This window comes from Anopheles coustani, chromosome 3 (genome assembly GCF_943734705.1).
Source record: "Anopheles coustani chromosome 3, idAnoCousDA_361_x.2, whole genome shotgun sequence".
Classification (NCBI taxonomy): Eukaryota; Metazoa; Arthropoda; class Insecta; order Diptera; family Culicidae; genus Anopheles; species Anopheles coustani.
Genome location: NC_071288.1, coordinates 49,611,663 through 49,626,446, shown reverse-complemented (window position 1 = coordinate 49,626,446; position 14,784 = coordinate 49,611,663). Strand labels below are relative to the sequence as shown.

The following is a 14,784-nucleotide window of genomic DNA, read 5'->3' as shown; positions in this document are numbered from 1 at the left end:
CGTGGCACCGTTCTGTGCTAGCCCAACCGGTGCTTCTGGCTCCGAGGAGCTGTGGAGCAAAATTTCGGTAATTCACTGACCTGCTTCTAATTTGCTGCCAATAACCGCAAAATCAGCCACGTCCGAGCGGGCCTAATTCGACCGGCGCTTCTTCTGTGCGCTTCCTCTTCCTATCTGGAAAAACGAACCTGCCAAATCGAGCCTGTAGGAAACCATTACAATCAATCGAGCACTAAATGAGCTAAAACATCTGAAACTTACCTCGAATCGCGACGCTAAAACAGTTTCTTTTTATCCGACAACAACTAGCTCCCTTTTTTTGTCGCTGTCATCGATCGGCATTTGATTGACCCTGTGTTTACTTTTTCGGCGAAAGGGGAAAACTAACCGCCGCACTTTTTACTCCTTTCCACAACACAACCCAAGCTCGACACACTGTTGAGGGGCCAGTGTTTATCGATTTCAAGCCATTCGATGCAGCTTCTCACGATGCTACGGTAAATTATGCGCCCGGTTGGAATGCGCGATCCAAGGGAACCGTTTTTACTCTTCTTTAGCCACCGCCGGCGACGATGACGCAGCGGGGAAGAAAACGGCCGTTTGCTTCCTCAACGAGGGCGCAGGAAACAAGATGTAACGTTCCAATAACAAGCGAGGAACGAATCGTTAGACTGCTCCCTCCATCATACGATCGAACGAAATCAATCGGACCGCTAATCATGTGCCGCCAGTTGTCAATAGGAATCCCAGAACACAGCGTCGGCACGAACGTTCTTTGTGAAATCATTGTGTCTAATTTACAAGCTACGATTACATATTGTTTCAATGATCTATTATTTCACCGCGATCTCATCCGAAGCGCGCGGGAAGATTATACCTTGATGCAACCTTGGTGTCGTTGCCATTTCTTGAATCGTTCCATATTGCTGTAACCAGATCCACAATTGATGATCACATCCCGTTGTAGTGGAAGAAATCAGCTGAAGAAGTGCAGGAAAATGAAAAGCGAACTGTCGATTATTTTGAAATGCACACCAAACGATCGTTTCGAATTTGATGTAAGACAGCGCCATCTATCGGTAACTTAGCGAACGCAGACTGTTTCCTTTCGAACATGACAACGTTAACCAAAACATCCAAAACTGTTGCAAATGTTTAAAACTTGTTTTCCGTTTTCGCAAAATTTTAAAAGAAAACGAAAAATTGAAATTGCATTCGATTTAATTAGAGTCAAAATCAATCTAACTGAATTCTACAATCACTACCTTTAGCTTTTAAAAAAATAGCGAAAACAGAGTGTATATAAACAATCTCTATTTAAACAATATTTCTTTTTACTAGAGTTGTGTAATTCATACTCAGATTCATGAATCTGAATGATTCTTAGCATTTCAGAGATTCACAAATCTTTTGACGAGAGATACATGAATGCCAAAGATCGATTTTTTGGTCGCATGATCGACGCCAATGAAAGAATCGATGAAATCCATTTTCATTAAAGATTCATTAAGCTTGGAAGATTCGAATCGCTAGAGATTCATAAATCCACCTGAATGAACCTTAGGTGAAATAAGCACAGCACTACTTTTAACCCTTCAATATACTGAAAGATACATACATGTAAGCGAATTTAATACAAATAACTGAAAGCTTTAATCTACGCAGCTGTATATTCTGCATTTTAAACATCTTCAACAATCGCAAGATGCATTTCTCTATCCCAAGATAATTGCATGTCCAGTGACACGGCGTACGTGCCGGTCGACTTCAGGAAGTAATGGCACAACAATGTCCACCATTGGTTTGTGGTCAAGAAACACGCATTGTGTGCGAAACACATCGGTGAAAAGAAATCAACCGACATGCAGGTCCGATCCTACCCTATGATCTATCAATGCTGCAGGTGAACGATCACGATCCAACGACGCGACCCGACCCGAAAGTATGATCCTCTTCACGCTCCGTTGACCATTGGGAATTTTGCAGGCCGCAAACGACATCACGTTTACCACAATCGTAATGGCCAGCATCGTTTCACGATATCGCGATCACTCCATCTTTCCCGGCGTTTCGAGCAGCGTTCCATAAATCGATAAATGTTATGGCAACGATTCTCGCCGTCGCTCGTGCCTCCACACGGGGTTTAATTGGGTCAGTTTGTTCGCTGCCATTGTTCCGTTATTGCCCGATCCGTGTTCAAAACGCGAGAAACATTGTAAAGTGTCTTTCCTGTCCGGGTCGGAGTTTGCGGATTGAAATACCAGACGATCATTTGTCGCTGGGACATTTACCATGGGGCCATAATCAGCCTCAGTCCGTTGAGGAAGATGGATGGTAGTGCATCATTATTACAGTACAATATTTCCTAATTGACTACCTGCAGTGGATTGAATTGATAGCATTACGCTATCGGCAGTGAACTCTCTATTGCGAAACGTCCTCAATAAGCTGATTTTCACTTTGTTATGCGCAAGCTAAAGGTTTCCTCGAAATAATAAATAAACTAGTAATTTTTATTGAGTGACAACTTGCTTCCAAACTTTCATTTTCTACCGCCCCAGACTGTTTTTTTTTGCGCATAGCATCTCGTGTTTAACCACACCGCGTAATATTGTCTAAATACCGCAGAAACCAAACAACGATCATCGTTGGGCGAACCTTCCGCCCACCCTTTCAAACGCACCTCTTCGTTATGACGACATATGAATGGCTTTTCTCACGCCTCACGCCGGCAAACCGTGTAATTTAGTCGTTTGCCGTTTCGCAGGCGCCAAGACGCGGGCCTACCAAGTAGTCATCGGTCTTGTATGTTCCTCCCCCCAAGATGGGGAGGCACAAAGCCATCAACGTAGTGTTTGCTTCGGTTTCCTTCTGAAGACTTCGAGCCGATGATGAGAAGCTTATCGACAAACTGTAGCTGTTTGCGAATTCCTGAAAGAAACCATTTCTTCTCTAATGATGGAACACTTATTGGCGGACTTGTTTTTCGTTGAGCGCTTCATAACCTTTTCGACGCCGCGCTAAGGTTCGCTCGTTCTTGAACGAATTTTGTGATGCAATTTAATTCTAACAACTTGCTCCGAGAAGGCGACCGGGGTAGGTTTGAGCTCCCAACCGGCTGCAGGCGCCTTCGTCTGCACACCATTATGTCATTGGCAGCCACGCAGCCGTTCGTTTGTTTCCAATCGTGCACCCGAGGGTGATCACAAGCGGTTGCCCAAGAAGTTGAACCACATTTTCCCTGCACAGTGCACAATTTGGGCGGACCTCGAGATGCAGCAAACAACGGGCAAACAATGGCGATCGGTCTCGGGCGCTCTCGGTGCTTCCTCACGTCATTGGCGGTCGGATTTCGACAACCTAATCGTTGTAGCCGTGGCGGTTGTGGTAAGCCCTGCGTACGTTCAAAACAACGAATTTGTCAATCGAAACAAACTGTATCGAGTGTTGTGCAAAATGCAGCCGGATGCTGCGTGAGCAGGCGAGCTCGAGCGTTTTTTCTATCATACCCTTGAACCTTTACATATTACTGTTGAAAGATGAAAATGAACCCAAAAATGAAAATAAAAAAGTATCACGATAACCTTCAGTGGGTGGACTTGACCCATCGATTTGGTGGTTTATGCTCGAGAAGAACCGCTAAACTCACCCACATCGGGGAGGCAGGTTTGATCGAATCGCCATCACAACAATCCCTCCTCCCCCGACAGCGGGCGTGAGGCCTCGCGATCGTGAGCAATTAATTACCGAACGGTGGCTCAGGCGGTGGCTCTGGTGGCGCAAGGTTTTTAAAGATCATTAACGCAGCTAACAACACACGACGGACTGTGGCTTTGGCTGCGCAAGATCGCACCTTCGCCATGCTTGGCCACATTGACCCGGCGTGGATGCGGTCGGACGGAATGTGAATGTGATTAAAAGTGCAACGTCAGCGTGCAGCAGTGCCATCCCCGTATGTCTAGAATGCCCTATGCACATCGAGAAGGTTAAATCAAATATAAAAAAAAAAACAACTACCAACTACCAATCTGAACTAGTTTCTGCGACCTACGGCTTACTTTTTCTGGTTATTGCAATGACTATGGGCCAATACCGAAGCAATTGAACTCGACCGTCGACTTAGGAGTGTCACGGCGGACTTATAATCAATGGCAATAAAAGGGACACCCGACCACAGCAATTGGACTTGGGCTATGAAAATAAATAGTCGATTACGCGGACCCGTTCACAGGAGAAGAGGTATCCATTACAGGCTCCACGATTTCTCTATCACAGCAGCACAATCCGGAGCCGTGGATAAGGAGAGCATTAAAACCGTATCCTTGAATTTTATTGCTGTCAAACGGTCACAATGGAAGCAACATTTTGCCTAGATGGGTTTTCAGTTCAATTTCAAAGCCACATTAATGGACTGTAACTACGGTCTAATCATCGTTTGGTTTGCTCACTGATTTTTAGTGTGTGTGTGCACCTATCGAAAGGCTTCATGCTTTCTCACGTACCCACCGGGTGTGTTTGCAATAATCGATCCGATTATTGGCAAGATAAACACAGCTATTACGCACGGCCGTTCAACAGGGTCTTTACCGTCTAAAGACAAGCGGACCACACTCCTATGAACATTGGCGTTTCTTTTATTTTTTTTCACGACACGAGAGATGATTTTTCAGATCTGCTTTTCTGCACTCGGTGGAGTTTTTTTTTCCCCAAAAATTAGGCCATCGATGCGCACCAAGGAATTCCAAGACGGCAACCCAGGTAATGATGCGGTAACAGTGGCAATAACAACGGCATCGCCCATCCCCCGGTGTGTGTGCGTGTGTGAGCGGCTGTGAACAACGTATGGCAAAACAATAAAATAAACGCCCGGACACCGATCATCCGGTAAGCGTAAGCGAACCGCCCGCATGGAGCGTCGTAAACGATCCTCCCAGGGTGCCACCGTGCGTTTGTGGGAAAGAAAACCCCACCGAGACCCCACCGGGGCCTGGGGGCCGACGGTATTGAGACCCCGTTTTTGCGGCACTAATTTCGCGTGTCTACGGTTCGATCACGCCGATTGTCATGCAAAATTCACACACCACAAATATTGTCGATCGATCAGTCGGCCCCGATCAGGCCGGGTTGTTTCGATGAAAACTCAGTCCTTTACTACCGGGGCAGGATTTGCACCGAGACCGGCAACAAGACCTTCTGGCACAGCACCATTGAGACGTGTGTGTTCCTGGTCCAGGGGTTCCAGGCTGATCGGCTCTTACGCGACACCATCCGTACGAAAGCAGGTTTTGTCTGAGAAAAGAAAAATACTATGCGGAGCAAAAACACAACTGAAAATATAACACCAAACAACGTCGGGGTTGCGCAACCAAGGCGATCGAGTTTCCTGCGTCCCCCGTACAACCTTTGGCAGGGAGTCCAGGGAGAACCTGCCCAAAGAAGTCGAGAAGTCGTACCGCTTACGGTGTCAGAAAAATTGCAACCTGAAAGTACCTCCGTTTGTCCAGCTTCCTCCAATTGCCATTCATCTCAACCACCTTCGAAACTAAGTGGTGGTTACTGCCGGCATTACTCGCAACAAGGGTAACGTGGAGGATGACCGTTCCATAGTTTAACCGCACAGTTTCGGGTTATCCGAGTTGTGGACTGCAGGAGGCAAGGTCAGTAGCGGGCGGAAAGCGAAAGTAAACTGAATTACTAGCACCGTTTGTGGTGCGTCTTTCTCTCTCTGTCCATGTCATTCCGTCGGCTGTACATTGGGCAACAAGGCGTGGAGCATCTGAATCGGTATCGGTGGGCTCCATTAAAACGCCAACCGAATGCCTATACGGACGGGTGAAATGTCTGACCGAGATACGGCCCCGCAAAGATAGAGAAGATCGACGATGGTACAAGCGGCGCAAGTACGCACCGAGCTTCCTGCTCTGCGTGGTTGGCTACCATATTGGCATTCACAGTGGAAACCCAACGTCGGTATTCATCACACGAAATTCCCTCACGCCGAACCTGACACATCAATGCAGGTATGCAATCCAGGCAAATGGAACTGACCCGACGTCAGGATGGAAGTTGAAGTTATGCATATTAGATAATACCTTAGACTTAGTTCCATTTGCGTTCCGTGTTCCATTCCGCTGATGCTGTCACCTCACAAACCGAAATCTCGCACCATGACGACAAATTATGTCTATAAATTACTCCTGATATGCTCCACCCGGGAAGGGAAGCTACTGAACGGGAAATGCATTAGTCCTGCTGTGCATCTGATCGATTCGATTCCAGCCAATGGAATGAAAACAAATGCAAATTCGGATTCCCACGGGGGAGATCACAGGTGCAGGGCTGGTTAACTTTCTCTTTCTTTCTACTTAACCATAAGGCCCTTTTGATAAGACACAGCAGCGAATGCCCACCATTGAGTGTATTTTGATATTTTTCAATTAGCCAAAACATGCTGTGTTCGAGCTCGGCTTCGGAACTGCTTTATCGTTTCAGCTTACATAACGTTGCCGGTAGGCTTCATGGCTATCAAGACAATTTACTTGGTGCAGTCTTAATGACGCAGCAGGCTATTTATAACCCCCCCCCCGTGATGCTAAAAATAGAAAAACACAAGATAACTCCAGTTCCAACCATGGCAATTTTGGCAAGTGATTTAAAAGTGCATTTATAAATTATACTCCAAGTCGCACACGGTGGGACGGAAACAAACATTACAACAAGAGCCTGCGACCTTGCGAACCATGGCCATAACCAAAAAATAAAAATTAAACTGTACTCCACCACTGGGGCGAATTCCAAGCCCAACAAGACGTCTTACCCCAGGGTGTTTTCGCACTGCCTCCATTTGGTCAATTATAAACTTCAATGTCTTTGCATTGTCTCCATCGACGGAAGGAGAGGTAAGGCACAATAAACGCTACTAGCGAAAACTACTCAAGGGACGTAATTAGTCGCACGGCCTCCTAGAGGAGCGGGGTCACCGCTGGTGTCATAATGGGCTAACCGGTACGGAAGTTGGAGCATGTTCTTAAAGCCAACTCCGGGCGTGCAAGTGAAAGGCATCGGCACCGGTCTTAGGTGGACAAAGCCAAGCCTACCAACTTCAGGTGCTTCATGACGGCTGGTTCAGGAGTGCAGGAGGCGCAACTCCTACCAGGACCGGCGGGGTTTGCTCCGATGTAATCGTTCCAAAATGACATTCCAGAGCTCTGCCGGTGGACCAACTGTGCGCAAACAGCGTACTCGATCGCGCACGATACCCTTCGCCATCGGGGGGTTGACTATATAGGTCACTCAGTTCCGAAGTCGTCTACCAATCGTAGCGTGGTAACCGGCTGGGTTTGCGTGTTCTCTTCTACAAGTGGCGTCGTGGATCCGAGCTCAGCTCAAGACAGCTGGTGCAGATCGTTGCATGTTTTGCATCGGCCGTTACAACCCGACCACATAGAATGAACAGCACGAGCGCCGGAGCTTAGGAGTGGGGTTGTCTTATAAACTATTCTTACTTTTTAAATGTCAGGCTTCCACCAATGGACCCTCCCGCGATTTAAATTGTGCTGGTTCCGATAGAAGTATTCTGGTCGGTTTTTAGCCGAACGAACGCGCGCAGTAATCGACCGTATAGCCGGCCCACCGACCGGAGGCCCCACAACTCACGGTCGCCTTCTTCGGGCGACTGCAGAAGGAATTCAACTTCCAGCCTATTATTCAATTACCGCCGCTTCGGCGCAACGGCTTCAAGGAGTGTACGAAGGCCTGCAACGTCGAGGCGCCGCTGTAACCGGCAAGATCCCGTCCCGGCGGGCGGACGTAATCGATACCACCGGAGCGACCAGCTATCGGAGCAACCGATATCGTATACTCCCAGGTTGCTACGCCAGTGCGGTGAAAGGCCAGTGCATCGACAGGCCACCCAATCCACCCGGACTGGGCGGTTCAATTCAGGCGACAATTTATTGCCCCGCCAACACTTTTAGTTTACCTACCCATTTTCCGTTTAACCACTGCACTGATCGTCGTCGCTCATCGGCGGTAAAGTGAGAGATTTGGACATAGATGAAGAAAACAAAAAAAACACGATCGACACGTGCCGCCTTTCAAAAACGTACCTTTGATTCGTAGCTTAACACTTCATCACGGCACGCGAAAGGAACGAAACCGTTGCGTAAACTCCGGAATGATGAATTTTAATACGGGTCGTAAAATCAATCCTCACACCGAAAACTACTTATCGCTCAATGTATCGCAATCATCGGAACAGACACTATCGGGGCATCAAACATCGGTGGTTTTCTCGCTCGGACCAGCTTCCTTCTGCTGGTGCAAACTGTTTTAAATAAATAAGTGGTGAGAATAGATTTTATCTAATTGGCTAATGCTTGCCATTGGGGTTTAGCACAACACAAACGGCCATTCACAACGGCGGTGCACAAAAGACACACACATACCCTCGTTGGCACAGAGTTGGAGGCTAGTCATAGATCAACGACAGGGCTGTACTGCAAATGTCAATTATCGGCCACTCGTTTGATCGACTTTGCTTGACTACCCAAGAAGTGATCGAACGATGGCGATCGCAAAAAGTACCAATTAGTGAACGAAAAACAGATCTCACCCGGTCTCGGAGTGCTCTGTTTTTTTCTTCTCCACGTTGAGCGAAAACATATCCCTTCCAAATGAGGTGCGCTGGCAGTCTTCAGGATCGCCTAACAATATCGCTTAGACACGGCGGAGAATGGTACCAAGGTCATCGGTGCGCTGTAGGCTCGTGTATTTTAGCCCTCCAATTTCCGTTCTAGGTTGAGTGCGTCAATAAGCACATTCCAATTCGACGCTCGTAGCCAAAGAACGATTTTTCGCACGCAGTTTCACCTTCTGCCGGTGGGGGAGTCCTTCTGCGACCGATTAGTAACCGCTAAAGGGCAGATAAGATCCGGTCGCAACCGACCGACCGTAGCAGGAATGGTGATCTCTCGCCCCGAAAAACGCCCAGAGTTATAATGACACGCTTGGAGCAAAGTTCAAAGTCATCACCACGAAGCCACACGCCACGTGCTAGGATTACTGTGTCTACGGGGCCCGCGTGCCCTTGGCCATTGTCAATGACAGTCCTAAGATCGATCACGGATACACCGTCGCCGCCTTCCATCTACCGAGCCCTGCTCAAGTGCGAATCAAGTGTGATCGATACGCCATATTCATTCTTGAACCACTTAACCTCGTCCTACCGATGTTGGAACGATCCCATAGCAGACGACGAACCCCAAACTTTACCTCACGCACAACATGTTTCTCACGATGTGTCGCGTGTCCAGCACTTCTGCCAACACCATACGAACTTCGGGTGAAATCCCCAATCTCCCGAGGACAATCTTCCTTTCGCTTTCGTTTGATTTGATGTTGTGCCTACTCACTTTCCAATCTGCTGGTACGTCGCACGGCGGGGTCCAGGAATGTTCGCGGTGATTCCTCCTTTCGCCCCTAAAAACAAACAAACAAACAAACAACGGTTAAACACCGACCCGCCGGGGGGATTACTTCCGAATTAGATGAAAGTCGAAGGGATTTTCTTTTAACCATCGTATAGGGTGCCATTTCCCTTCGCTGTCCCATGTACGTCGGAGATCTATCGGTCGGAGGGATTCGCCATCTTCAGCGCGACACGAAGGTATGTGCGGTATCGATTTAAATTATGTGACCACTAGCTAGCAATCCGGTATATGGTAGGCGCGAATCGTGACCGCGGGCCCTCGATGCACCGCCGATGGAGTAGAAGATCACTGTCACGATCACACGCGGATGCAACCTTTTGGAATCCGGGAGAATGTGATTGGCAAACAGGGTACACAACGCGCTTGTATTTCCCTTTTTTGTCTCGAATTTATTACGATGTAGACAGTTTTTGAATGGCATTTAAAATTGGGAAGGTAACCGCCGGCGGGCATGTTGCGAAATCGGATCTGTCTGATAGAGGCTTAAATATGTTTACGCATTGATGTCGTTGTATATGGATCAGAACTTGATAAATTTGTCCTAACCACCCATTCAACAAAAAATGTGAATCAGAAATCGCCTAAAGTTGTGCCATTTCGCAAAGGCCCCCCTGCAGATGAATCGACCCCTGAGTGCATTCATTGCCCCTGTTGGCGAACAGTCGGGGCCGAATGCGGTGGCTTCAGCGATCGTGTGGCATTTTGGAGTAGGGAGGACACTCGATCTCGAAGCAGATCACAACGACGGAACGTGGCCGGCGTGTGCCTTGCCAGCTTCGGCTTGAGTCGACGCCACGACTCGCGACAACACAGCGCGCAGACAATTCAGTTCCATTCGGACTGGCGACCGGTCGGGACGCGTTTACCCTCAGTGCTCCATTTCGACGCGAAACGTGCGCGATAGTAGTGGAATTGTGCGGCCCGTTGAGGAGCTACTACGATACTAAGCATCTGTCGGGCGAAAATAGCTAAACAAGCAGTTGAAATAAAAATCCATTACGTGTTCCGCACGGTGAGCTCGTGACACGTTTTACTGGGTGAGTGTGTTGAGGCGGGGCGGAACATTGTCATCGATGTCGCCAATGTGTACTGTCTTATTTTTTTGTGACATCCTGGTGCGCGAATGTACGCTTGGGCCATTAAGCAATGGTGGTTGATGCCTGGGATGGCAATTAATTTGGCTTCTGGTTGTTGCTGCGGTGAGGACATGTTCGGCAAGAAAAAAACAAATCCTACAATTGCACGTGCGTTACGAGAATGAAACATACATCGTGTAAAAATACCACAAAACGTACCACGCATACGGTGATATAACTTGTACCAAGGAGGTATTTAAAAGGAATACAAAAGTGAAAGTGAATCAAATAAAAATTGTCAAACAGACCGCCGAGCGACCACGTGTTTCGCTAATGAAAATTTAATGAGTACTAATGAAAAACAAAAATATCTCGAACAAGAGTAAAGTAGTGATACAATAGACGAAGTAAAATAGTCAAAAGGAGTGACTAGCTACAAAAAATCCTTCCTGCGGCAGGGATTAAAATCAAGAAAAATAGTTTCACATGATAATAGTAAAATTGAGAGCAACATTCATTCCGCGATCAATTTCAACGACAAGAAATAGACTCAGATAACTCGTTTCTAAAAATTATACTCATAAATTGTAACACGTGGTTTTGTTAAAGTAATGTGTAACACATAAAGTCACGAAGAACATCGTGATACTTAGTTCAAGAGGTTTCATAATTAAAGACGTTTTAAAATATTTGGGCAAAATTATAGGTGGTATATAAAGCACACAAAAAACACAAAAAAGTAAAAACAAGTCACATATGTAAAAAAAAAGTGAATGTTAGGAACGAGCTGTCGGGCCTGCTTCTTAATGTCTACATTCTAAAAATCCGCTGCCTTTGCACTCAGAACATGAAACCTGAATTGTTCCGGTTGCGACATTTGTTAAAGCAAAGTTCAGCTGGTCAGCGGCAGACAACGGAGGTCCTTGAAATTAGCGTGCTTCAATAGATAGTCTAATGCGTTTTGTTTCGACAACCCACTAGTCACCGTCACCAGTGGGTTGCACATGGGGTAAACTGAATAATAATCATGTTCAATAGGAAAAAAAGACCGCAAATTATTGCTTTCACATCAACTAACTGCTCGCGTCCGCACACTCGCTCGCTACCGTCATTATGATATAGTTTTGCTTCATTTTTCGCACGTGCACAATCGGCCGGAGTGAACACACTGGGTCGATCGATGCTGGACAGTGCACGAGAGAGCATCAAAAGGTGGCTATGCTAATTGCAAAACATGTCATAAGACTGCCGCCACTTGCATTCTGCGTGCCGTGGCATTTGATTCCCTGGCACCGCACGCACCGGATCCCGCGCGATCAACCGATCGAAGCACGATCGGTGCAGATGGAAGGTACACTTTTAAAGGCCTGTTGTTGCGTCGACGCCGGGTTTTGCAGCCGGTGGTCGTGCCGGAGACACAACATTAGTGCCACACATCGTTTCATCTGGGCCACGAATTGCCCGCGAAGAGTCAGCCAAATCGGCCACGCGGTGATCGAATCGATTATTTGGCACTCAATTCGGATGCGTCATTTTTGGTGCCGGTGCTTTGTTTCGGTGGCCCATTACGCGTTGTGGGACGCTTCCAATTTCAAATGCTCGCCAAGGTCGGCACCTACTTACACGATGGGTTAATAATGGTGTGCCTTTCTCTTGCGCACTCTGCGGCGCGCGTTCTCCCTCCGTTCTTTTCCCCGATTCCAAGGTAGCAAGGGCGTGATGATGTTGCCAATCTGGTGCCTGGCGGCGCTAGTCTGCGTCGCGACAGGTGATGCTGCCCTGCACGGACCGGGCTTCGAAACGGTCAAACAGTGGAACCTGTTGAGCTACAACTTCCCCTGGGACTACCCGACGTCGAACAAGGACTTTTACAATCCGGAAAATGTCGTCGCTACCGGACTGGAGGTGGGCTACGATCGTATTTTCATCGCCACACCGCGTCTCTTTTCCGGCGTGCCATCGACGCTGTCGTCCATACCGCGCGGAACCATCGGTGACTCACCGACGCTGCAGGCGTTCCCCTCCTGGAGCCACCATCGGGCCGGCACGAACGAGTACAACTGCTCCGACATTGGGCTCGTGTCGGTCTACCGGATACGCATCGATTCGTGCAACCGGCTGTGGGCGCTCGATGCCGGTGTCTCGCGCTCCCTGGAGGACTTTGAGGTGACCTGCCCGCCGAAAATACTGGTGTACGATCTGAACACCGATCAGGTCGTACGGCGGATCGATTTCCCCGCCGAGGTGATCCGAGGCGAATCGCTCTACACGAACATCATCGTCGATGAGACAACGTCGCGCCCGGAAAACCACTGCGACGATGTGTTCGTCTACATCACCGACACCGTTGCGCCGGGAATCATTGTTTACGACAGCGGGAAAGATCTCACCTGGCGGCTGTCCCATCCCGCCATGTACCCCGATCCAGACTTTGCCGAATCGAGCATCCTCGAGCACCGGTTTACCCTGATGGACGGCGTGGTTGGGTTGGCGTTCGATCCGGAAGCTGCCATCCTCTACTTCCAACCGTTGGCGACTGACCGGTGCGTGTCGACAATAATCGAGTTCGAAACGTTTTTCTAAAACGAGTTATGAAGCATTAACTTAAATTGTCCATTTACTACCTCCGTACAGCCTGTTCTCGGTCAGTACGTCCGCACTGCGAGGCGGTCCGCTACCGTTCGGAAAGGATCTCCCGGTGAAACTGGTTGGCCGTAAATCATCTCAAGGTATCGGACTGGCCGCTGCCCCCCGCGGTGGAACCATTTTCTACTCGCCCCTGTCGGAGACGGCCGTCGCTTCCTGGAACCCACGTACCAACGAGCATAGGTAATAGAGAGGATAGAGAGATTGGGTCAAACAAGTGGGTCGCAAAAGGGGCAAACTTTTCTACTGTCGTTTGTCGTTTTGCCGATTTTTTTCTTTGCAGCATTCTTGCCCAAGACCAAGAAAAGATTCAGTTTGCCGCTGATTTGCGCACGCCCGATCGGGACGGTACCGCGCTGTACGTGCTGACTTCCAAGTTTCATCGATTCTTTTTGAAAAATCTCGACGCTAGCGAGTTTAACACGCGCATCCTTCGCATCGACGGTGTGGTTCAACCTGCGGCTCCGGCACGCCTACAAGCACCATCTCACCATCGCTTCACGTCCGGCGGTCACAGCTACCAACCGCTCGCCTCCGGGTCGTTCTACGAATCGCCCAGCTCCAGCGTGTATAAACCGCTTCCCCACAGTCGACCGATACCGTCGTCGCACGGCGCCAAAACGTACGCATCGTTCGTGCAAAACTTTTACACCAAACAACCCCAGCCGTACAGCTACGAACCGGTTCCGGTGATCGACAAGAGCAAACCCGTCAATCCGTTCTTCATGCTCAACAGTGGCGAGAAAACGTTCCCACCGCCGCACGTGCCACGGCCACAGTTTGGTTTGAACGGGGAAATTTTCATCCCCAAGATCAACCAGCATTTCAACGACTTCAACGGGCTGCGGTATGCGAAAAGTGTGCGCACGAACCATACCGCAACCTTGAAGTAGGATGCTTTACTGCATTCTAGAGGACAGGCGTATGACGACTGGCGGTCTGCGTCATCGATCCACCATTGTACATACGACACCTCTACCATTCCCCCTCTGTCCATTTAGTATCATTAATTTTCTTACGCGTGACACAACACACCTTATCGCAATCACATTCACGTTTGAAAAGATCGCTTCTAGCACGCATAGCACAACGTCTACATTGCTTAGAAAGCGGACCTTTTTTTGTTAAAGAAAAAACCTTATGATTCGACATTTATGCATATCTCCGAAGGAGAGATCTTCTGTTTGCTTTTTTGCTGCACAATTGAGGCACGATTTCAACGAAAAAGGAACAAGAGCGATCGGTTAAATCTCACACAAAAATACTCACTAGTTTAACGCTACCACAAGCCTACAACAGCACGCTTTTTTTACAATTCGCTAACACAACATCCTGTGAAGTCTGCATCGTACCCGTTTGTCTTTCCACATCGTATTTAGGGTATTAAATAGCAGCGGTTTACTTCCTTCATCCCCATTATCATCTGCCATAATGCCATTAATTTGTATATGCATTTTTTTTTTTATATGTCAGCCGTACCCCAAAATGTATAAATCTACTTGATACACCAGGATTATTCATTGTTAGCCATATAGTAGATTATTGAAAGAAGACACCGAAGAGAATTGGAG

General features: G+C 48.1%; 1 protein-coding gene across 1 annotated transcript; it reads left to right on the top strand.

The window, feature by feature from the left end:
- Window positions 1-489: 489 nt before the first annotated feature.
- LOC131262391 (major royal jelly protein 1-like) lies at window positions 490-14,106 on the top strand. The gene is made up of 6 exons (XM_058264388.1): window positions 490-497; window positions 5,411-5,446; window positions 7,404-7,427; window positions 12,277-13,110; window positions 13,202-13,396; window positions 13,497-14,106. The coding sequence occupies exons 1-6, from the start codon at window positions 490-492 to the stop codon at window positions 14,104-14,106; spliced, it is 1,707 nt and encodes a 568-aa protein (XP_058120371.1).
- The last annotated feature ends 678 nt before the right edge of the window (window positions 14,107-14,784 follow it).